Source organism: Equus asinus, chromosome 29, assembly GCF_041296235.1.
Source record: "Equus asinus isolate D_3611 breed Donkey chromosome 29, EquAss-T2T_v2, whole genome shotgun sequence".
NCBI lineage: Eukaryota > Metazoa > Chordata > Mammalia > Perissodactyla > Equidae > Equus > Equus asinus.
In genome coordinates, this window is record NC_091818.1 from 35,049,756 (window position 1) to 35,074,224 (window position 24,469).

The 24,469-nt window shown below is 42.6% G+C and overlaps 1 protein-coding gene across 3 annotated transcripts in view; it reads right to left on the reverse strand.

Moving 5' to 3' along the window:
- The window catches only part of DHTKD1 (dehydrogenase E1 and transketolase domain containing 1), a 46,482-nt gene extending 23,077 nt beyond the window's left edge, over positions 1–23,405 (reverse strand). Inside the window, exons 1-7 of one of the 3 annotated variants that reach the window (XM_014849487.3) lie at positions 23,135–23,405; positions 11,184–11,339; positions 9,771–9,982; positions 8,771–8,965; positions 6,482–6,751; positions 2,952–3,123; positions 1,712–1,910 (exon numbers count right to left, since the gene is read on the reverse strand). In XM_014849487.3, coding sequence (XP_014704973.3) covers positions 1,712–1,910; positions 2,952–3,123; positions 6,482–6,751; positions 8,771–8,965; positions 9,771–9,982; positions 11,184–11,339; positions 23,135–23,291 — 1,361 coding nt within the window. In that variant the 5' untranslated portion in view covers positions 23,292–23,405. The remainder of the gene's footprint in view (positions 1–1,711; positions 1,911–2,951; positions 3,124–6,481; positions 6,752–8,770; positions 8,966–9,770; positions 9,983–11,183; positions 11,340–23,134) is intronic. The other 2 variants (XM_070500825.1, XM_070500824.1) reach the window with 2 other exon arrangements.
- Between the last annotated feature and the right edge of the window lie 1,064 nt (positions 23,406–24,469).

Genomic DNA, 24,469 nt, shown 5'->3' on the forward strand with positions numbered 1-24,469 from the left:
CATGCAAACTCAACACTAAGCCACCAAGCCAACCCCTAATGCATTATTTTTTTTAAAAGGCAGTGGTGAGTAACAACCTCTTCCAGGCAAGCAAGAAAAAATAAAATTATCTTTATAGGCTTGTGTCTACATCCAGGTAGAAATAATGAGTAGTAGGGTTTTTCTATGAGTTGGTAAATTCTGGACAGTTATTTACAAGACTGATCTACATTAACTACTCATTCAGTACCCCTTTATTTCGAAAAGCATTGAACCCAAAGTGGCCAACATCTTTTCAGGTAGCTTTAATAATCCTGTAACTACACTAATCAGTACCTGGGTTTGACAATAATAACAATGCCACTCTACATTCACATAATACTTTAAACTATAAAGTCTGTTCACATGTATTATTATGTTTAATCCTGATAAAAGTGAGACCTAGACTTTTTTTAATGGGGCCTGAGCCACATTAAGTCATTCAGCAGCTAAATTCAGAGAGCCCAGATTTGTTCTTTCAAGAGGCGTCTGCCACCTATGACCAGAAAGACCCATAAACGTCCCCAAATTTATTCCTCTTCTTTAATTTATATTTACGAGGGAATAAAGTGGGGAGGGAGGATCTATTTTACTTTCTAGTATCTCAGAAGGAAATTCCAAAGAAACACGTTCCTCTCCGACACATTAACTTCTGACTCAGCGCTGTGCAATAGAAATACAATGCAAGCCAATGTGTAATTGAGAATTTCCTAGTGGTCACATTAGAAAAGGTAAAAAGAAACAGGAGGAATTAATTTTAATAATATATTTATTTAACTCAGTAGACACAAAATATTATCACTCCAATACTTAATATAAAAATTATTATTGAAGTAGTTTCCGTTCTTTTTTTCACACTAAGTCTTTGAAATCTGGTGCGTATATTATGCTTACAGCACATCTCCATCAGGACTAGCCACATTTTAAGTGCTCAACAGCCACTTATGGTTAGTGGATTCTGTATTGGATAGCACAGTTCTAAATATTCCTTAAAATCCATCATGTCACCTCTCGCCAAGGCACAAAGCAGGTCCACAACTGTAGTTTGCAGAAGTGACTCATGGAGGCTCTGTTTCCGACTCTGTCAAAGCCATACTAAGTAGCTCGGGCAAGGTGCTGCCTATGTGTTCCTCCTTCAGTCTTCCCATCTGCTAAGCGAGGTTGTTAAGTTGCCCTTTGTCTACTCATCAAGGAAACATGTAGAGTTTGAAGAAGGTGGGGAGCTTTCTTGAGGGTGACCATTCCAGTTTGCCCAGGACTGTCCCAGTTTTAGCATTGAGAGTTGCACGTCCCATGGAAACCAGGAAAGGTGGTCTGTCCAACCTGAGAGTGTCTAATAAAAGTAATAGTGTGAGGCCAGCCTAGTGGTGTAGGGGTTAAGTTGACATGCTCTGCTTCGGAGGCTGGGGTTCAGTGATTGGGATCCTGGGCGCACACCTACACATCACTCATTACATCAAGCCACGCTGTGGTGGCATCCCACATAGAAGAACTAGAAGGACTTACAATTAGGATATACAACTATGTACTGGCGCTTTGGGGGAAGAAAAAAGGAGGAAGATTGGCAATGGATGTTAGCTCAGGACCAAGCTTTCTCCCAAAAATAGCATACCTCAAAAAAAAATAATCAAAATAAAAATAGCCCGAGCACTGTGGGGAAGAGGGCATATTAAATGATGGTTTGTAGTTGTACCTGATGATTTTGTACATGACTGGGTTGGTAAAGAAGGGCTCATCTAGCTCGTTGTGGCCCCACTGCCTGTAGCATAACAAATCAACAATCACATCCTTCCGGAACCGGCGCTGGTACTCAAATGCCAGCCGGGTGGCACGAACCACTTCCTCTGGGCTATCTCCATTGACGTGGATGATGGCGCAGCCCACAAGCTTCCCTGAAGCAGAGAAGATGGAGGTGAAGCAGGCCGGTTAGCCCCAAATGACATTAGCCCACCTCCAAGTCCTGTTGCCTGCGTAGGGAGGCACATCCTCGGAGGTAGTTTGGCTTGGTTGTTAAGAACCCACGCTTTGGAGTCCAGCCGACAAGAATGAGTTCACATCCCAGCTCTGTGACTTATTGTGGGACCCTGGCAAGGTGATGGATCCCAGTCTCCTTGTCTATAAAAGTAGGATAATGGCTCCCACCTCTAGTGGTATCCCAAAGATTAAATGAGTTACTGCATATGAAGTGCTTGACAGTGCCCGGTTCACAATAACTAATATTTATTTTGTTATTGTCATTACTACCATTATCTTTCCTTCTGAGATAAAAGGTTTATTAAAGGATTTATCCTAGGAAAAAATGGATTTTCTCCAAAGAAAATTCATAGAATGTATTTTCAGCATCTGTATCAAACTGGTCACAGAAAAATTCACAGAGACAAAAGGCATCCAGGCCAGGATCTGGGTGCAAAAACAGAACAGTTCCTACCATCTAACAGTTCTTGTAACTCTGTGCATTAGAGAACGGGTAATAAAAGGCCTGCCTTTCTCTTAATGCTGCCAATTTCCAGGTGATAACAAGTCAGCTTAGCTTTTTCACACCTGATTTCACATCAGACCACTTAGTCAGATGTACTGGTTAAAAACATCCTTTTCGACTAAGGTCTTGGGTACTCGCAGTCTGACTCCTAAAGACAGTTACTGAGGTGTTGTACTAGTGGTGCTGATCTCTGGTTTCCGCCAGATCATTCAACTGGATACTTGAGCAATTTGAGACTTCATCCTCTAAGTTCCACTTCTGTCTTATTTCCTTGGATTTTAAGATCACACTCAGACATTAGAAGGAATATTAACTTAACACTGTTGGTGACTACTGACCATATCTGATCCAAAATTAAAAATGGGGTAGCCAGTGAGGCTCACTGTTCCGAGTGAACTAGAAGATTCTGTGGGAACTGCTGGTCTGACCATCAACTTCTCCCCGTGTTACATACCGATATCACTACAGTATAAGGAAGACCTCCCTCTTTCTGCCGGAGTGGTGTAACCCAGCTGGTTATTGACGATCAAATGGACACTCCCACCAATTCTGAAATGTGGGAGATTAGAGAGCGTAAATGTTTCAGGAACAATCCCTTGACCACAGAAAGAAGCATCACCGTGAACCTAAATCATGGAGGAGAAGGAAAGAAAATGAACGTAAGGGACAGAGAAATTTAGGATTTCAAATTGGAACGAATCGCTTTCAAATAATAACAGGAATAAAAACAACCACCCTCTCACTGCTCCCCTGCTCTCCCCCAAATCTGCTGGTTATAGGATTTTCTAGAAGGGTTAGGCTGATCCAAGCAGCTTTCAAAGATACTAAAACAGTCCTTTTCTTCTTGCAGCCACCACCAGTTGACCTACTCCTTCCATCTTGTACCATCAGCTATACCCATTACTTCTCGTATACCCATCAACATTCTACTGCAGAGAGCGCCACTACAGAAGGAAGGCCACAGGAGGGGTAGAAGGAAAATCAGCTCTAGCAAAGTTTTCATGAGAACAGCCTGCAAGACACAAGGAAAAGTGCACAGCTTTGAACTCCCCCGTTTCTCCAATTATCTTGCCCCCGAAAAGAGACTTCGCGCAGCTCCACCACCTAATCCCCACTGGGTGTAATGGCCACCATTGTGAACATGAAGGAAGTGATGTGACAGCAAAGACAGGAGGCATGGGGGGAAGGTATATCACACATAAGTGAAAGGATGCTTTGAGGGAAAACAAAATACTAGTAGGAGAGAATGTCTGAAGTGTGCTGTTCTTCCAGAGCATTTCATAACTTCATCACAGAACCTGGTAGATGGAAGATGGCAGAGAAAGCGGGAAATTTTTTTAGAAAAGTTGAAAGCAAATAATGAGGGAATTGCAGATCTTAGAAGAAAATAGAAGCTCAGCAGACTTCACGCTGAAAGACTATTATCATAGACAGCCAAAATGCTGAACTAAAAAGTGAAATCACCTGATCTGCCCTAACTTAAGGTAACCATGGTGGCTCTGATGATAACGGAAGTAAAAGACCTGATATGAGTGAAAAAAGAATCCTTGGAAGTAGATTTTTCTAAAGGACATTGAAAATGTCCTTTTAAAAAGTCACTTTTACATAAGTAGAACATTTTGGCTAAGAAAGCAAGCACTCTCTTGAATCAGTAAAATTTCCAGTCCACACCTTCCATTGCTAGGGTCTGCGGGGATGACCGACATGTTGGAGTATCTATATCTAGTAACAACATACCCTTGCATTATCTCCACAGCAGTATGCATTATCTCCATTATCCACCCAACAACTAGGTGGGGGGCCAGGTAAGAAAGTCACCACTGTCCTTTTTACAGATAAGAAAACCAAGATTCAGAAAGAGTATATATTTTACACAGCTTGGACTAGAGGCTAGACCTTCTGTGACACGTCTGCTTTTTCTACTTATTTCCTCACCACTCTAAGCCTTTCTCCTGGATCAAGAAACATTACGGATATGTTCCCATTTAATCCTCGGAACACTATGAGGAATGTAATATACGCCCATTTTGCCTGTGACATTCGGAGAACCTAAGTAACAGAACCAAGCACGCCAAGCTAGAAAGGAGCAAAGCCAGGATTTGAACTCAGATCTTCTTGGTTCTAGAGTCCTTGTCTTTTCTACACCACATTACATTATAAAGTCCAACCCTCAGCCAAACGGTGGCCCACACAGGGTCAAGGGGTTCCTGGCATCTGAACACTCCTCGTCCTTTGGCCTCAGTGCTGCTGGGATTTCTTGTGGGGTCATGACGTAAAAGGAGATCAGTGAAGCAAGGAAGAGAGATGTGTGTTTCTTCTGCTCCTTTACAAAAGTGTTACAGTGGAGGCACTGATCAGACACTACATCTGTTCACAACTTGCCCATTTTATCATGGTCTTAGGATTCTTGGCACTAAATCACATGTGTGTCACTCGCTAATTTTATTTTTCTTCTTAAATCAAAGAGAAACCACTCCACTCTGCTCTATAAAGCTTTGTGGGAGTAAGGGTCCATGAGCACAGACAAATGCTGCATGAGGTGGAAGCCACCCAACCAAACACGGCCGTGGGGGTTGGACACACACAGAAGATCCCAAACGAGAATCCACTTCCACCAGGTCCAGGAGTAAGATAAGCAGAAGACAGACAGAAAAACTAGCAACCAGAATGTCATCCACTATGATTTTATAGTCTCCAAATTTAGAGTTCTCACAAGAAACTCCAATTGTGTACTTGAGCAAGGCAAGACGTGCAGACACAGCCGGGCAAAATATTTTAGGAACACAAAGTAGACAAAAAAGGGTAGTCAGTTTCTCATCACTTTAAAGTAAATGCCATTTTCACCTCTTACTTCAGAAGTCCATCTTAAGATCTGCTTGATGTACTGGGTAAATGTGAATGACTAAATTATTATAGAACATTATGAATTAAGTGAAAGGCAAAGAGAATATCTGGTTAATGATTTGGAGATTCCTATTTAGAAATACCATATTATAATCAAATCCAATTCTGCCTACTCTCAATTTATTTACTACAAGTTTCTGGCCCAGGGAAAATGAACGTGAGTAAGATAATGTCGTTATTTGCATATGTAGCACAATATTCTACTGCCTTACAGATTTATCTATTTCTGTTGGGTTTGAAGACTCAGTTACCGATATCCAGGATTAATTATCTCCCGGTAGCTAAAGGTTCTTTTTTTTTTTTTTTTTTGGTGGAAGATTAGCCCTGAGCTAACTGCTGTCAATCTTCCTCTTTTTCTGAGGAAGCCTGGCCCTGCACTAACATCTGTGCCCATCTTCCTCTACTTTGTATGTGGGACGCCTGCCACAGCATGGCTTGACAAGCAGCACCCGGGATCTGAACCAGCAAACCCTGGGCCGCCAAAGCGGAACATGCGCACTTAACCGCCTCGCCACCGGGCCCGGCCCCTAAAGGTTCATATTTAAAGGAATACTCACAGAAAACAAAGGTGACCCACAATCCAAACTCTAAAAGATACCTGTTAGGTTACCAAAACCTGGGAGGAAGAGGAAGCAAGAACCACACTAATGATTTGTATTGGTTGCCTTAATGCCAAAGACCTTCACTGTAAAACAAACAAGCAGACAAAATAAATCTAGATTCTTGTAGTCTTGTTAGATATATGAAGACCACGTAGTTTCCTAGAAGGCTGCACTTGCAGAGAAGTCATGACAATGGTCCTCACAGACGTGTCAGCTACGCCAGTCCCTATCCTGTTAATTAATCCATAACTCAAGAAAGGAAAAACACGCTGAAAACCTCCGTCTAAAGTCAGTTGCCTTGAGCCTAGACTTCAGATCTGCTATGAATTTTGAAAACAATCCCAGAATCTTATTTTCCCAAAAGTTGATCTCAATTTCCTCTTGAATGTCTGCCATCTCCTTTCAGAACTACCAACCCAGACATTCTTTCTTCCTGATCTTCCCAACCTCTGGCCTCGCTTCTTGAAGCTACAAGTACCTGTAAGCAAATGACTTTGTCCCCAGGCTGGGCCGAACTGTCTGGAGAGTAGTCCCCATCTTGTCTAGACTGCTGTCTTCCACGGGTTTTCCCGACGGCCACGGGGTTAACGGCTTCCAGGTGCGAGGGGTTAGGCAGCATTGTCACGTGGAGGGGACGGTGTGCTCCAAAGTCCAGGTCAACCGAGGAGGTCAGGTGAGACAGGACATCTCCAGTGGCTGAGACATTTTCTGGAAATTCACTCAAGCCTCGCATTTTACGGAACATCAGCTATTAAGAATGAACACAAGAAAAAATGCCTTTTATCACCATGGAGACAAGAGAAGAGGTTGTTAGTTCAAATCATACAATAAAAAACCTTCATGCACATGCTTTGATAGCTATTATAACCATGCATTCTTTAAAAATAGCTACACACTTCTAACTGCTCCAATGCACAGAACTAGACACCTTCACCATCAAATGAAGTACCAACACTTTAAGGAGAGTCTAACATGGTGAAAATGGTAAGCTCTCTGCCTTGCAATAAGCAAAATAATGTTTCTTAAACACATCTGTTATAAAATATTTTCCAAAAGAACTTTGTATTAATCTCATTAAAGGCAGAGAGAAAAATAAAATAGAACTTAATCCCATTTCAACACGGGATGACGTACACCGCTTAGCTCAAGTCACATCTAAAAAACTATACTGTCCAATTCTCAAAGGACTTCTCTGCACATTCTCTCCATGTTCAAAGTCATCTGCAAGATATATGTTACTAGCCATTTTACAAAGGAACAAGGAAGAAAAATTAACTAAATTGTTAAAGGTCTTGGCTATTCTGTAAAAAGCTGGGTCTCAAACCAAAGTATTTACCAAAAACAGCATGTTATTCTCAATTAGCCAAATTGTCTGAAGGACCAAAAAGCTTCCCTACTTTGGAAAAGCTTCTTATTGCCCTCCCACAGACAGGAACATACACACTCGCACAGTGTAGGTCCAGATGAGTTGCTCATGACTAGGATCATTTATCATCATTTCTGCATCTTTGGGTAATTTTTTTGTTTGGGATATTTTAGAAACGCAATTTTCGGTTTAAGAATTTCCATGTGTATGTAAGCACACGCCTCCATCTGTCAGTCACTTTATTCTGTCATATCTTACCTTTCCTAAGGTATTTGTCTTTTAAAAGCTGATTATCAATCTCTTAGCATCAGAAACACTGAGGTCTAAGTAATAGTGGTAAAGCTTGGCCCCCAGACATGACATGAGGTGTATTTTCTAATATTATTAAGGATAACACGTCCTTCCGAGGACTCTGTTCACTCTGCCTAACTTTGATAGGCCCTTTCACACTTATAACTTTTTTTTTAATTTTATTGCATTTATTAATAACACAAACAACTTTTTTGTGTGTGAGGAAGATTTGCCCTAAGCTAACATCCACTGCCAATCTTCCTCTTTTTTTTTTTTTGCTTGAGGAAGATTACCCCTGAGCTAACATCTGTGGCAATCTTCCTCTATTTTATATGGGGGACCCCTCCACAGCATGGCTTGATGAGCAGTGCATAGGTCCACCCCTAGGATACAAACCTGCAAACCCTGGGCCCCCAAAGCAGAATGTGCAAACTTAACCACCACGCCACTGGACTGGCCCCTATACATATTCTTAATCTCCTGGCCGAGAAGAATAGTGAGTTTTATCCATGCATTGTGGATCTTATTAAATATCGAATCTCTCTGATGTTCGTTGACATCACATCTTCAGTCCTGACTCTCGAGTCGTCTGAGAGACTTACAGAGAAACTGAGCTGGGCTGAACAGGAGCACCAACATCCAATTCCCTATCAACCCACTCACTTGGGTGTTCTCTGGAGATAACAATGTATTATTCATTTTACGCACTCTATTAACTACAAACTCTGCAAATAAGAGGAAAGTATAATTGACTTTTTGGAAGGTAAAACTGTAAAAATTGCACAGATCTTTGTGTTCGTTTGAACAATTTTTATTAAATAAGAAAAGCATGCTTCAAAAAACCAAATGTATCTGTTTGCATCATCCTTGAGACAACAAACTAACTTTTAACTTCCCTGAGAGAAGAAAGAATCCATAAAAAGACAAATAGAAAGCCCGCCTAAATACCAGTTCTATCCAGCAGCATTAGGTTTCATCGATGAACCAAGCAATCTCCTGGACCAACAGCTCATATGCTTAGTTGGTTTTCTACAAGGAATTACTACCATCAGTTTGATTCTGTTATAGGTGGTTGTACATTGCTGGTGAGAAACTCAGAAAGTCTCTTACCTCCGGAGGGAGCTGCAGAAGGCCTGTCAATAAATTCAGCCTCCCTCTGTGGGGCATCCCAATAATAACATCGGTTATCCCGTCGTAGGCTGACCGTTTCAGCAACTCGTGGAAAAAGCCCATCATGCTTTCAGCTCCTTCGCCTCCATATCGCTTCACTGTGGCAAACTTGGTGGCCAAAAAGTGGTCAAACTCCTATGGAACATCATGTCAGACATATTCGTTACGGGAAGATAGCCCGCTAGTCAGGTCACAGTCAGACACGTCTACGTGCGTTGTAAGAAGACCCCACACTTCTTCAGGTGGCTGCAGCAGGGGCCCTTCACTACATTCCCCAGAGACAGACATAAGTAATCCAGAGCACGGCAGGAAAACCTTGCCAAGGACACCGGACAGCAGTAGGGAATGCAGAGAAAATAATCTGAGTGGTAGAATAACTACCCCAAGAGGAATCCCCTTAGAATGTGCGTTCTTCTAGAGTAGAGAGGCTGGGCCTTAGCTCTCTGGGTGCTTACATTTTAGTACCGGGCTCTACAGTACTATCGCATCAAGGCTGCAAACCAGCCAACTATCTGAATCATGGGGAAGAGGTTTCCTGTCATCTTGATATGCCTGAGTCCTGATCACAGCCCCGACGGAGATTCAACTCCATTGACGTGGAGTGAGAGCCTCTTCCATGTAGAGACTTTTTTTTTTTTTGATCATTTCAGGTAATAAAAAGAGAAGTAAGATCTTAAGGATTTTGCAATCTTTTAGAGTCAACAGACAAACACGCAAAAAGTTTTCACTCTGAGGAAAACAACGGCCCCGTTGTTTGGCAATCCACTTTTTTGTACTTAGAATAAAGTGGTGTATGTTACATTGTCTGTTGAGTTGAGGCAATGGAGGGTGAGTGGGGGTCTGTTCAGAGCTAATGCCTTCCTTCTCTCTCTTCAATGTTTAAGTATCTTTGTAGAAAACGAGCCGACTGGTCCACTAACATCCGCTGTCGCTTTTATACCTGGGACTCTAGCATTAGTTTTGACAGATGTTTTCGCTCTTCTGTGGTAAAGGTCTCCTTTTTCAGCTCCTCAAACCGCTTGGCAAACCAGTCTTTCTCCTCCTGGCTCTGAAGTTGGGAGGTTTCAATAGAAATCTGCCCACAGTAGATTTGATTGAGATAGGCTAATATTTCCTCAAGAGAGGCCTCGTCCTTCCCCATGTTCAGTAATCCTATGAGATGGAATCAAAGGGATCATTCTAAAGAACAGTCAACCATATAACTAATTATTGAACATACCAAAATAATTATTTCAATTCAGAGCACTTCATTCCAAATAACTTGGGTCATCATCAATGGTTATCTAGATTTTTCTAAAAGCAAAATTGCAAATACGGGCAATGGCCATGAAATAGTAAAACTTCAGAGGGGGGAAAATCCCTTTCTTCACAAGGACAGAGCCATACTGCTTTATGACAAATTTTGATTCTATTGTAATTTCAAACTAGAATTTGAAAGCTACCATTCATCTGTTTTATAGTTACAAATCTTATGTTTTACCTTTATCTGAAATATTTATCTACCAAGATGTTCAACTTTCATTAATATCTATAAAGCAATGCGTATTATTGAACAGTTGGTCTCCACATGAGTTAATATTGATAGCAAAGCAACATTTTAAGGTAAAAGGAAATCTCCCTGAAACTCAGTCAAAGAAAAGGAAGGTTTGTAATGTGCTGTTAACTCAGCACCAATCACTTATCAGTCATTTGCCTAAACCTACACCATGAGTTTAACAACCCATCATTCACTTTATATGGCTTATGGTTTCTTCACTTCAGATCTTCAAAACGGATTGACCAATGCTGCAATGAACACGAGAGGGCAGACGTCTCTTCCAGATCCTGATTTCCTTTCCTTTGGATAAATCCCCAGAAGTGGGATTACTGGATCAAATGGTAGTTCTATTTTCAATTTTTTGAGGAACCTCCATACTGTTTTCCACAGTGGCTGCACCAGCTTATATTCCCACTGACAAGGCAGAAGGTTCCCTTTTCTCCACATCCTCACCAACACTTGTATCTTTTGCTTTTTTGACAATAGCCATTCTAACAGGTGTGAGGTGATATCTCCTTGTGGTTTTGATTTGCATTTCCCTGATGATTGGTGATGTTGAGCACCTTGTCATGTACCTGTTGGCCATTTGTACATAGGTTTTTGGATGCAGAGGAAATGGGCCCTATCAGAAGACCATTCTAGAACCTCAAGACTGCTTCTCCCTACCAGCGCTTGAATGTACCCCTCGTTATCTCCTCACACCACATGGAAGCCTGAGCTCCAGTGGGCTGTGAGTTCTTCAAGAACAGAGAGAGGAGCCCACCTCGTGTTGGCAGTTAAGTGTCATATGGACAGCCTGTTGCTAAGGGGCTTTACCTGTGGTGTTAAAAGGTCCCTGCATCGTCTGCACAACGGCTTGGATTTCAGGCACATTCTCCTGCAGGGCTTGTCCACTGAAGAGGGGGTTGATTTGGGCAGCTTTATGACCGTGCTCACAATATACCGTCACCAGCCTGGCAAGGCCGTGATCAACTAATTCAGGGGAAAAACAGAACAACACAAACAGTTTAGGAAATGCCCACAAACTGCAAAGTCAGCTTTTCAAAGAAGCCTCAGTGGCTTTAGACATTTTTAACACATTGCTCCTACCCACCACATCTGTCAGTGGTTTGTAGGATTAAAAATTACCAGGATCCAGGAAAACACACTTATTTCCTTAAACTGATCTCATGATAGCTAAAGTCACTGAAAACAACCAAAAACGAAATAGAACTACGAGTGCACATTTGTAAAAATAACTATGCACTTGGGTAGATATAAAAGAGAACACCCAAAATTGAAAAGAACTGTTAAAATGCCAAGATTGTGGATAATTATAGTCCGCTTTATTATTATTTGAGATATTTTTATATATTTTACATAAAAAAATAGAGATAGCTACAACTACAAAATCAATGCTGTATTTCCTTCCTTATTTCCTAAAGACCCCAGGTACATAGTTATTTCATAGATCTATGAAATCTTAGACTAGGAAAAGACCTTAAAATGATCTTGTCACTCACATAATGAAAAAGAAAAAAAATCCCCTTTATAAAGCCCTAAATGAGTGATTCCCCAGTCTCCACTTAAAGAAGAGGCGTTATCTTTCAATGAATCCACTTCTTAGATGATTTTATATTCAGCCAAAAGCTGCTTTTCTTCCCTTTCCCACATGAAAGTCCTAAAATTTGAAAAAAGTCCTTCATGCTCACATTCAATTAACTTTCAGTTCATTACGGTATTCTTACACAAACTGAGCACAAATCCCTGAAGATGAGCAGATCTACTGTTGAGGTCACACATTTTCTAAACATTTTTTAAAAATTTTATTTTCAGAACCCAAAGAAAAGTGTTAGCATATTTTGAAACATCTAATGACCATTTTATGAACATTTATTACCATGAAACGATTTCAGGGCTACCAATGTGCTTGGGCTCATACTCGGAGTACTGCAAAGTGTAGCTCTTGTCACAGGCTTAGAGGAAAGAACAGAGATGTACTGAATACGTAAGGGATGTGTTTGCACTAATACAGCAGCTGGGAGGATCCAAACTACGTCTAACAAACTTCTCAAACAATCCCAGTAAATGAACTGATTTCAGGCTGGAGGTTAGGGATGTAATATGCTGTAGGGTTCTATTCTGAACCTTACTGATGTTCTCGGTTGCTGTTTTATGAAGTAGGAAAGCTTCATGTTTGTGGCTAAAATCCAGATGGACCATGTCTACAGCCTTGTCCCTGTTGGCCACTCCTTAAAGACACATTCTTCCCTGGGCTCTCTGGCATTGCAAGACCCTGGTTTTCCTCCAAACTCACTGGCTGCTCAACCTCAGTCCCTTTCAGGGGGCTCCTCCTCTGGGTCCATCTCTAAAATACTGGTGCTCTGTGGGTCTGCCCAGGGCCACCTTCTCAATCTATTTTCCCTCTGGGTGATCTCCTCCACTTTCCACAGCATCCAGTATCATCTACAAAACTACATCTTCAGTGGGATACGTCAATAGTAAATATACAGGGTTTTCATCACCATTCTCATAGCGATCCGGTTGCCCTTTTGAAAACATCCTCTTTAGTGAACCCATGTCAGCTCACAGAGACCACTGCTTCAATTTCTGACTGCTCGCCAGCCAGGCTTTTACTGATATTCTGGAACACTGACATGGGAGTTGGCACAAAAGGACACTGATCACCCCAAAGAACACGTGGCACCTATTCTTCTGGCAGAGCCAGAGAGAAGACTCTTCCCCTCCCACTTCTGGGCACATCTTACATCCAGCCTGGCGATCTATTTTCTCTTACACCCTCATTTCAATGCTCTGGTTTCTTCTCCCAGACCCAGTCCCATATCCCTTCCGTCTCTGCCCTCAGGTCTTTCCATTGTGACATCTGGCATTCTGTTCCATGTTTACCAAATCTCCCTACATTCTTAATCTTTTCCCTAAACATCCCTTGCACTCCTGTCCTGACTGGAATCTGCTTTCCCCAGAGGACATCATTAGATGACAAAGCTACTTATGACCCACACCCACACCTCTCAAACATTGAGGCGGAGTGGCTGCCTCCTCATTCCTCGCTGACATTTCCCTATTGTTAGTCCTCTAACTCCTTATAAACCCCCAGTGCTCTGAGGGGGGTGCTCGAGGGTTAATAGCTAATGTCCATTTCCCAACAGTCATTGCAAAATAACGTTGGAGGAGGATGCTTCACGGAAAAATGTTAGTGTATTCACATCAAAAGAGACTACAAGACGCTATATATAGCATGAGCCTGCTTTTTGTTAAAATGTGTGTATAGTATATAATATATATTTCATTATGTAGTATATGCAGCATATTAGTATCTGCATACTTCATACATATGTGTATGTATGTGTGCATATATATATTTCATAAATATAAAGGAAATAGACCAAAAACTTAGTGATGTCCAAATTCCTGATTTTTTTTGTGGCTTATCGTATTTTCTAAGTTTTCTACAGTGAGCAAGTACAGAAGAGCTCTTTAAATTGTATCCATTGCTCTGACTTGCTGCCTTCTTCACTCCCAGAGCCTTTGATCTGTGAGTCCTCGCCGGTACACCCAGCACGTCTGCCCTCGCTTCACTATATGCTTATAAGAACCAGTTCTATCTGTTCCTAAGGCTATTGCTGTGGGGAAAAGTAAAATATTGGAGGAGAAATCATAAAAATCTAGAGAGATTTTGCATTCGGATTGCTTTCATAAGTCCTCTTAATTTTAAAGATTTGCATATCCAACAACAAAAATAAATATCTTTAAGTTAAAATACTTAAAGCATCTCCCATTTCGATATGAAACGCCTTGCTTTAACGACTTCTTTTTAAACTAACTGACCAAATTCCAGTTTCAAATGCATTGGATAAAAGTGCTTCAGCTATATTAATTTGCAGCAAATAATGAAATTAAAAGATTTAAAAGAATGAAGGCACAGCAATAGAACACACATATTCTTCATTTAACAACTTGCCATTACTGTATAAATTGAAGGATTACTGTAAGAGAAAAATAAATACCTTTATGTTAGGCATAAAACTGCCCAAAAAACTTAGTACTCATGATATCTACAAAAGTTCAGAGGGATTGAATTTGACGTTTAAATCCCTAAGACGCCAGGGAGAAGAGGAAAACAGCACCAGCACATAGACACTCTTCTTCAAAACAAAATGGGAAATATTGGAGGCATGCACCCAGCTCAGGAGACCGGCATACAGTAGACGCAAGAAATATTTGTTATTACGTGAATGCAGTCCTGAGATTTAGCATGTTGTAACAGAGTCACAGAATCCCATGCTGAAAGCTTTCCAGAGCCCTCAAACGTGGAAATACAAGACCCACAATGGATCCTTCCCACTCACTTTGACTCCCTCTTTCCTGAGAAATTCCATTCCAGGGGGTGGGTTCCAGTGACCGTGTCTATATCACTTCCTCTGCCTCCCTACAAATTCATGGACTCCAAAGATATCTGAGTCAAGGTGGGTCAGATTTCATCTTTCCAGAATTTGAGACTTGGAATTGAGAGGGATGTTATGAGAAAAGAGTAAACCTGAGACTATTATCCTTAGAGAAGCTGCTTGCCAGGTTGGCTGGTGTCCGGGAACTTGGAGTTCAGGAATGTCTTCACCTGTCCCCAACTGATAAGAGTGGCCCTCTATGCCTCAACTGTGCAAACAGCGTGGTTTATGCTGAACACCTGCTGTCCTTCTGGGAGTCTGGAATTTTGGCATGTGCAAAGGGTGCTTACATGACCATTTCCCAAGAGAAACCTTGGGTGCCGAGTCTCTAATGGGCTTCCCGGGGCAGAAACATCACACACGTTTCTGTGTTTTCGTCGCTTGAAGAAGAGTGCGTTCTCTGTCATCCCTCATGGGAGAAAGAGCATAAGGAAGCTTGCACAACACATCCTCCAGCTCTTCCTGTGCCTTTTTCCATTATGACCCAGCTGTATAACCTTATTACATCACTGTAATAAACCTTAGCCACGAGTACAACTATACGCTGAGTGCCGTGAGTCCTTGTGGCGAATCTCAAACATAGGGTGGTACTGGGGACCCTCCACACATGTATGGATGACACAGGAACTGAGTCACATTAACAGCAGTGCTCTGTGGGTCCACACACACTCCTGCCAATATCCCCTGAGTTAGCCCTGATTTACTCCCTACCCGAGTTTCGGTTGCTTGACACATCCTTCACTTCTAGAAGACATCCTTGTATCTTTCAAATAAAATCCCCTCTTTAGGATAGCTGGAGTGGGTTTCTGTTGCTTGTGACTAAAAGAACCTTAGCTAATACAAGGTTAAAAACTATTATGATAGGGATCTCTATATCAACTACTTTATTCTCTGTTGTAAGCACACATGGTGGGGACACAGAACAGTGTTTTGTTTTAGGGAGAAAAATGTTCAAATTAACCAGCATGAAGTACACTGACAGACAACTTAAACTAAACTTAGTACTTAAACTAAAAGTCAATACAGTTCTATTTTATGATCTGGTCATAAATAGCCTCCCCCCAAGATTTCTAGACCATATCCATAGTTCTATTTCCATTTAAGGCAGCATATGCTTAAGGCAAGTGGGAGCACTGGATATCTATAAAAAACAGTGAAAACTCCAAGAAAGGGAATTTCGTAATTGGAATCCCTTAGAACCCTATTAAAATGAGGTGGCTGCCTCCAGCTTCAACTTAGGAACTCCATAGATAACCATATTAAAAGCCAAATGACTTTGTACCAGCATACTATATTCTGTTCAATAAATTCAGATAGACCTAGGCTGTGCAACTGAGTTCATTTTCCATCATACCCTCCCTTCCCGTCTCAAACACAACAGTTTTACAAAATAAATTTTTTCCCTGTTGCTTCTTTCTTGCAAAAAAAACAGACTTTAAACAGAAAGCCTGTTCTGCCTTTACATTTTTTTAAATCCTTTCTTAAATCATTGCCAAGATAGATAAGTAAGGGTCACAGGTTGATAATAGGTGATAGTGACTGCTTACTGAGTACTAACTTTTGCATGCATTGTACTGGATTTTTCAAACACATCATGTTAGCTAATTCTTGCAACAATTCTAAAATAGGTCCCCCCATGTGCAGAAGAGTAACTGAGGCCCAAAGAGGTTATGTGGCTAACAAAAGGTGACACAGGTAAAGAAGCAGCTGGAATTTGAATTCAAGCATATTTGACTTCAATACAATGTTTTATCCATTACACTCTAATAACAATTCAAAAGGGAAGTCCACAGCCTATAGTGAAAGGGATGAGAGAATTAGAAGTTATTGAGACATTAAAAACAACAACAAGAAGTACAAGAACTAATGTCATTAGCTTTTTTTGGTCTACATTTGTGCTCCAGAATCAGCCAGATTTTTAAAAATCTCTAATGCAATCAGATTTTCTTCAAGCATTTTCCCCATGACTCCAGTAAAGGTTCCTGTTATTTCTAACATGCAATGTATCTACAACCTCACTTCAACTACTAAGGCTCATTGCCAAGGTCAGTAACCACCAAACACTGTTTGGAATCCTATGGCTTCCATCTCCTGAGGGTCTCTAAATTCTGCTATTTTTTTTATAATCCAAATCCTCCATAGTGAAACTTATATCCATGAATCACCACTCCTAAACCCACCTCCACTTTAAATTGGGATTGTTGATGAACAAATCCAAGTGACGTGAAAACTGAGGTTTACCCAGGTTAAAGTACAAGCTGCAAGTAATAGTCAGTTACAAAGGACGCTCATTATAGGTCAAATTTTAACTAGTGAAACTACTGCCATCCCAAAGGTTACTAGAAGCAAATTCAGTATCTCTCTAAAGCCTAAGACAATGAAAGTCTTAGCGAATGATGTAGTCATCCTCTGCAGGCATTGATTCTCAGCCAAGACAAACATATGCAGAAAGAAGGCTGATGAAGTACAAAGAGGAGAAGGGAGGAACCGTACCTCTGACCACACCTCCTCCCACTTCGCTGTCACCTTTGATATGGGAGGATGCCATGTGTCCATTTTGACTAGGGTTGTCCTTTGATTTACATTGCCAATACCATAGAGTTATGTACATGAGCCATCACACAAACTCAGTCATTCCCTTCAACCAAGATGGTACCTTTTAGGACAACTGGCAGGGTCATGAAAAAGAATAGAGCTGATCAAACCACATCCTTGGCCTCATCAGCATCCTGTTCTAATTAACGGAACTGGCCATGAGCACACACTTACAGAGAATTTAAGGAAAAACACAGCAAGTCTTAATCGTCTTCATCAGCAAAAAAGAAGTTATTCCTTTTTCTAAAACATAGTAATATAGTGTATTACCCAATACATAAAGTGCTTCCTTTCTTGATACATGGTGTTATGGTTGTACATGCTAAATTCAGATGCACTAAATGTCACAAGTAAATTGTATATACAGAACCTTATTTCCATTTCTCAGTAGGAATAAATCATTTAATAAATATTCAGCTAAGTGTAGACATAAGAGGAACATAAGACAAGGTCTTTACCAGGCAGGATCTCACAAGGCAAGTGAGAAGATGATCACTACACAACATTGCACACAGTCAGAAAAGTTCAATAGAGTCCTAGGGCCCACACCGAGAGTTGGGGGTGTTCAGATTTGGATAGCCTGGAATTGTCTAGAAAGATATCATATGAACAGCATATAATATCAAGCTAAAGAATTTGGATTTTATTCTGAGAGGCAAAGTAGAGCCTTTTGAGACCTGAGTAGGAAAATGACTCAAAGAAACCAATGGTTTAGAAAGACTGGACTATGCTGGAAGAGAACGAGGCTGTAAATGATAACACCAGTGAGGTCAGCAGTTTCACCTTTTTGAAGACATGGATCTCTGAGAATTGAATGGAAGCCCTTTGCCTAGAAACAGACACACACAGAGATGCGCAAAGTATACAGACTTTCTGAAAGCTATTCACAGGGAGCCATGGGCCCAGGATAAGAACGCTTGAATTAAACTATTTTTTTGCAGCAGCCCAGACTGAAGGCCTCGACGAGGATCCTAGTTAGTGAAAATATAAAGAAAATAAAGCTTTGAGAAATACAGTGCTCAAAATTTCATATGAAGTATGAGGTGGAAAAGTTGAAGGTGGATTGCTTACCCAAGGTTTTTATAATACATCTGGAGCAAAGACACCAAAACTCCCAATATCCATTCTCCTTTCTCTTTCATAGCAATAGACAGTTGAGTATATGACTTTTTCCAGCCTTCCATGCAGCCAGTGTGGCCATGTGACTAAGTTCTGACCAATGAGAAGGTAGTAGAAGTGACGTATACAACTGGTGGGTTTGCCCTTAAAGGAAAGGGTGTTCTCTTCCCTTCCCCCTTTCTTCCTTCTTGCTGGTCAGTACGTGGATACAGCGGTGAGCCATCCTGGACCAGAGTTGAGAGCAACACCCACAAGAGGGGAAGAGACAACACAGAAGGGGCTTGACGCCCTATGACTTTCAGAGCAAAGCTGTCATACCAGCTCAGACTCTTACTCACTTTACTTAAGTCATTGTTATTCCAGGTGTCAGGCACAGCCCCTGCACTCATCCTTTCTAAGACAGAATTTGGTACCCAAGGTGGGTTGCTGCCATAGTAGAACCTAAAATGCATACGACACCGGCTTAGCAGTCAGGCAATGGCTGCCAAGGACCCAGATATTTCAGACTAGAAAGCTGATCAGCAGTGCTATGCTATCTGATAAAACATTTAGTAAAACTGTCACCTGGGACATCGTGAAAGGCTGACTACATGCCCACAGAGCCTAGAGCTCAACAGCATGGGTTCATTGTTTCTCGTCATTCTGGAAAACCCTGGGAGAAAGATGAGGTCAAGTTGGAACTAGCAAATCAACAAGCAGAGATGGAGGGAAATTCAGCTCTGCTAACAGCGGGTAACCTCTGTCTGTGGCCTCAGTACCCAGAAGGTGGACTGTGGCAAGGTTGGAAAAGTAGAAGCAATTAGAAAAAGTGGTTCTGAAGAGGCCGTCTTAGCAGGAGATAAGAGAACAGATGAAACCCTTCTTCAAGCACCTTCTAGTAAGCAGTCTATCAGACAACAGGAGCCAGCTGAGCTTTGGATCAGATAAAGGGTGTTGCCTTCCCAGTCCAGCATGTTATTTCAAATGGTCTCAAGGTAAGCACCCTTAAATTGAGGGAGCTCCATGGGTAGAGCACAGAAGCAGTAAATAAAAGACCAGTTTTCAGCCTTAAAAACTAACTGTAGATGAGATCTTGCTCATGGAATGACCAGAAGCAAAAAGACTGCAGACCCGTGAATTTTATTTAAAAAACTGCCAAAGAAATCCCAACTCCGCCCAGAAAAAAACCTGTAATTGATGACCCCCTAAAGGAACTCTCAGGTTCCTAACCTAACCAAAATAGAGTAGGTTGTGGAAGGTGTGCAGCCCCCAAGGGGGGCCTACTCCCCAGAGCCCATGTCAGAGGCAGCCACAGAAGATAATAGCTAAGGAAGAATCCATAAGGCAATGCCAGGGAAACAGAGAGGGCAGAGCTGAGGGGCCGAATGAACTGGTGGACTTACTACAGCGCCACATCAAGGAGCTTTCTCATTCCTTCCCAAGAGGATTTGATAACTGGTTGGAACCAGTCGTCATCCTGTCCTTTTTAAGGATGGGAGTTTCCTTTGTATACTGAATGTGCATATATGAGGTGGATGGCAGTTCATAAAATTCCAGACCAGGAGGAGCCACAGCCAGACCTGATAGAGAGGGCTGCACATTCCCCAGAGATAATGGACTTTGAGCTGGATTCAGGAATTGAACGGAGGAGAGAAGAGGTGAATACATTCTATGTATGGGAAGAAAAGCTTAGGATATTTGAGTGGCCAAAGGGGTCAAGTGTGGTGATTACTAGTTATTTTCCAGTATTTATTTTCCTCTTCTCAAAGTAATTTTTAGCTGCTGCAATGCCACCTTGAATAAAGACTATACTTTTGGGGCCAGCCCCATGGCCGAGTGGTTAAATTCACGCACTCTGCTTCGGCGGCCCAGGGTTTCTCTGGTTTGGATCCTGGGTGCGGACATGGCACCCCTCATCAGGCCACGCTGAGGTGGCGTCCCACATGCCACAATTAGAAAGGATCCACAAGTAAAATATACAACTATGTACTGCTGGGGGTGGGGCAGGTAATGGGGAGAAGAAAGAAGAATTAAATCTTAAAAAAAAAAAGACTATACTTTCTAGTCTCCTTTGCAAATATATACTGACAGAGTTCTAGCCAATGAGATGCTACTGGAAGCGACACATACAAGTCTCCTTCCTCCTTTCTCCCACACAGCCTAGTAGGAGATAAGGACCTACAAAAAGAGTTACAACAAAATAATATGACGAGTTCTGAAACAGAAAGAAGGAAAACCTGCCACAGATCTATATGCAACGGTAATTTTGAAGAAAGTTACAGAATGGCCCACTTGCCTGCAAGTTTTATTCAGAGTATTTAAAAAATAAGGAAAATGGAAATAAAGTTATTGCCCTTAGCAACAAAATTTCTTAAGCCAGATTGTGTAACTGTGCAACAACTGTTTCCTGGTATTGATTTTACTCTTCCCTCCCAATACCATACAAGATGGTACCCTCTGCCTGCAGTTTTAAAGCCATACTGAACTTTCAAATTTCACCAAGCACCTCACAATACAGCAAGTTCATTACTAGCAAGAGAGGGAGAGAGGAGAACTTGGTGATGAGGAGATTATATATAAAATCAACTCCAGAGATTTTTTTGTGTGTGTCTGTAGGAAGAGTCGCCGCAAGCTAACACCTGTTGCCAATCTTCTTCTTTTTGCTTGAGGAAGAGTAGCCCTGAGCTAACGTCTGTGCCCATTTTCCTCTATTTTGTATGTGGGTGCTCCCACAGCATGGCTTGATGAGTGACGTAGGTCTCCACCTGGGATCTGAACCTGCAAACCCTGGGCCAGTGAAGTAGGGCGTGCTGAACTTTACTACGCTATGGGGCCAGCCCCCAGAGATATTTTTTAAACCACACTGGCCCAAAGCTCCTAAGATGATTCAGATATAGTCTTCCAGTTAAGAACCACCAGCCCAGGTTTTTCCAAGGCAAGGCTTAATTCTCAGCTGCCAGGCTGTTAATAGGAATCAAATAGAGACCCGATTGTAAGGGAAAACCTCAAATGAGATCACAATAAAATTGTGCATTGAGATCATGCTAACATGATCCTAAATGAAGAAGGGATTGTCAAACACGTCCTGCACACATATCCCTTCTGACTGTAACAGTATTTGGCCACAGGTGGCCGTGCAATTCCTGCTAGAGAATCACCTGGGATGCCTGATGAGTATACATACTCCTGAACCTCATCTCAGCTCACCGACTTAGAACCCAGAGGGGAGGGCGTGGGAGGGAGGGAGGCCTAGGAACTGGCATTTTAAACATCATTCAAAGTGATTTCAGTGCACATATTTGAAAACAATTGACATAAAATTCTTTGTTTTTTTTAAAGACTGGCACCTGAGCTAACATCTGTTGCCAATCTTCATTTTTTTCCTTCTTCTTCTCCCCAAAGCCCTCCAGTACATAGTTTTATATTCTAATTGTAGGTCCTTCTGGTTGTGCAATGTGGGAGCCGCCTCAGCATGGCTTGATGAGTGGTGCTAGGTCCACACCCAGGATCCTAACTGGCAAAACCCTGGGCCACCAAAGCAGAGCACAGGAACCTAACCACTTGGCCTCAGGGCAGCCCCTGACATAAAATTCTTGACACTCAATTTGCAGAGTGAAATAAGATACCTATCGTCCTACCCTCAAGAGATTAACAATCTGGTTGGCCAAAATGCCTTCTCTAAGAAAATCCCATTGCATTCAAGCGAGAGAAATCAGGTTTATTCTAAATGCTCCCTGAGGTCAAGAGCAAAATACTGAGGTTTCAGTGTGTGATGTAAGATTCAAATGTCAGGTCCTTAGATCATGAAGGGGACCTTCATTGTTAACTAATAACCAGATCAACGACACCAAATGATTTTCTTCTAATAATCTATCTGTATTTATCTTTTGTCCTGTGAGGATGAATAAAGATACAATAACTTTGGAGCATAAACCAAATACTCAAAATTAGTCTCTTGCATAGGAGCATGCAAGAGAGGTTCCAAAAACTGATATTCGTGTCTCCTAATCCATTAAAACCACTAGTAACATGGTTCCAAGTTCAGCAAAGAGTTTTAAACTCTGAAATTAAAGTAAGAGGCTACTTAGGTCGAGGAGATAAACAATAAATACTGTGCTGTGGTCCAAGATCAACTAGCTGCCCTCTTCACTGCAGCAGCACAGTCGTGATCCCCATACATCCAGCTCGCAGGAGCCTTGGAGATGGCCCTGGAAATGTATCTTGTTAAACTCCAGGAGCTGGGAGATCTTTGAACTTTTCTTTCCCCGCAGCTCCGCCTCCGCAAAGAACTAAGTTCCCACATGTTTACAACCAAGGAATAGAAAAAAGACCTCACAAAACCAGTCACTACTCGAAAGACAGATCACTCAAGCGTGGAACCCACGCTGACACCCAGACCTCAGGGTTCCCCACCTACCGAGGCTGGACAGAGAGTGACCCAGACACTGACAACACCCACGCCTGCCCCCCTCCGCCCCCTTACCTCCCCCTCCTCCCCACCAGACTGCACGCGCACTGCAGGCCCCCTGAAGCCCGACCTACACCCCAACAAAACCCCACCGCAGGCCCGGCAGGGAGGCCCCCTGCCTCCCCAGCCCCCACGCCCACCGCCCGGGCCCCATTCCGGACCTGGGGGGCGCGCCAGGCCGCCCCGGGGCTCCCGGCTCTCGGGCTTCCTCGGCCGGTAGCCGTAGACACCCTTCTCCGTCTGGTAACCGCGCTGGAGGAGTAGCCGAGGGGCCCGGCCGAGGCTCCGTCTTGCTGCTGCCACAGTGGCCGAGGCCATGTCCCCCCTGATCCCCTGGCCCGGAAGACGAGGGTCAGCAGCTGCCGGGGCTGCGGGGGAACCTAGGCACTCGCCACGCGGGAGGCGGGAGGCAGGAGGCGGGAGCCCCGCCCCGGGACAACGCCCCCGCGCCTGATTGGCCGGGGCCGGCCCCTCTGCGCCAATCCAGGCCAGCGGCCCACGAGGGAAGCCACGCCCCTGGAGCCGGCTGGACTCGCGTGGTCCTAGAGACTGAACGCAGCCCTGGATTTGGGAAAGAGGTAGTGCTGAGCGGCGGCTTACCGGCTTTCTGGTACAAAACTTTATATTTCTCTATATCCTGCGCCCACCACCCCTCTGCTGGAAGCTGCAGAGCACGACCACACAGACATGATCTAGGTTATCACAGAGAAAGGAAAAAAGAGCTATAAGCTGCACAGACAGTGGCTGGGACTGAGACCAAGGGACGCAAGAAGAAAAGGTCATATGAAGGAACCAGAAAGTCAATATCCTCCTTTTTTTTTTCTTTAGGCAACATTGAGGGAGAAAGTAAAAATTAAGGGAGGAGGAGCCTGTAAGAAAGGGATAGAATGGAGTGAAAAGCAATTAGACATGGAAAATTTAGTAACACTACAGAGGAGAGGGCTAAAGGATTGGAAGTTGTCAGTGAATGGTGTGTTGGCATTTGAGATTTTAGAAACGGGATAATTGCCTGTCAGTCCTGCACCAGGGCATGGTCACTGGAGGGGCTTGCTGCAGTGGGGTGGAGGTTAAAATTGTCAGAGCTAGGGCCACCCCCAGCCCCCACCTCGTGGCCTAGTGGTTAAGTTCCATGCTCTGCTTCGGAGGCCGGGGTTCGGTTCTGGGCGCAGACCTACACCACTTGTCAGTGGCCATGCTATGACAGTGACCCACATACAAACATAGAGGAGGATTGGCACAGATGTTAGCTCAGGACTAATCTTCCTCAGGAAAAAAAAAAATTGTCAGAGCTAAAGTTAAGGTCCAATGAGATTAGGCTGCAGGATGGGGTCTTCTACATGGACAATGAAATAGCCTAGGAAAATGGTGGGCTTTTCGTACAATTTTGTCATTATCATTTTCTGCCTGTCTTTCTCACTAGATTGTGAACTCCTTGAGGCCAGGAATAGTGCTTTATTCATGTTTGTATTTTAATTTCCCAAATAATGATTGATACA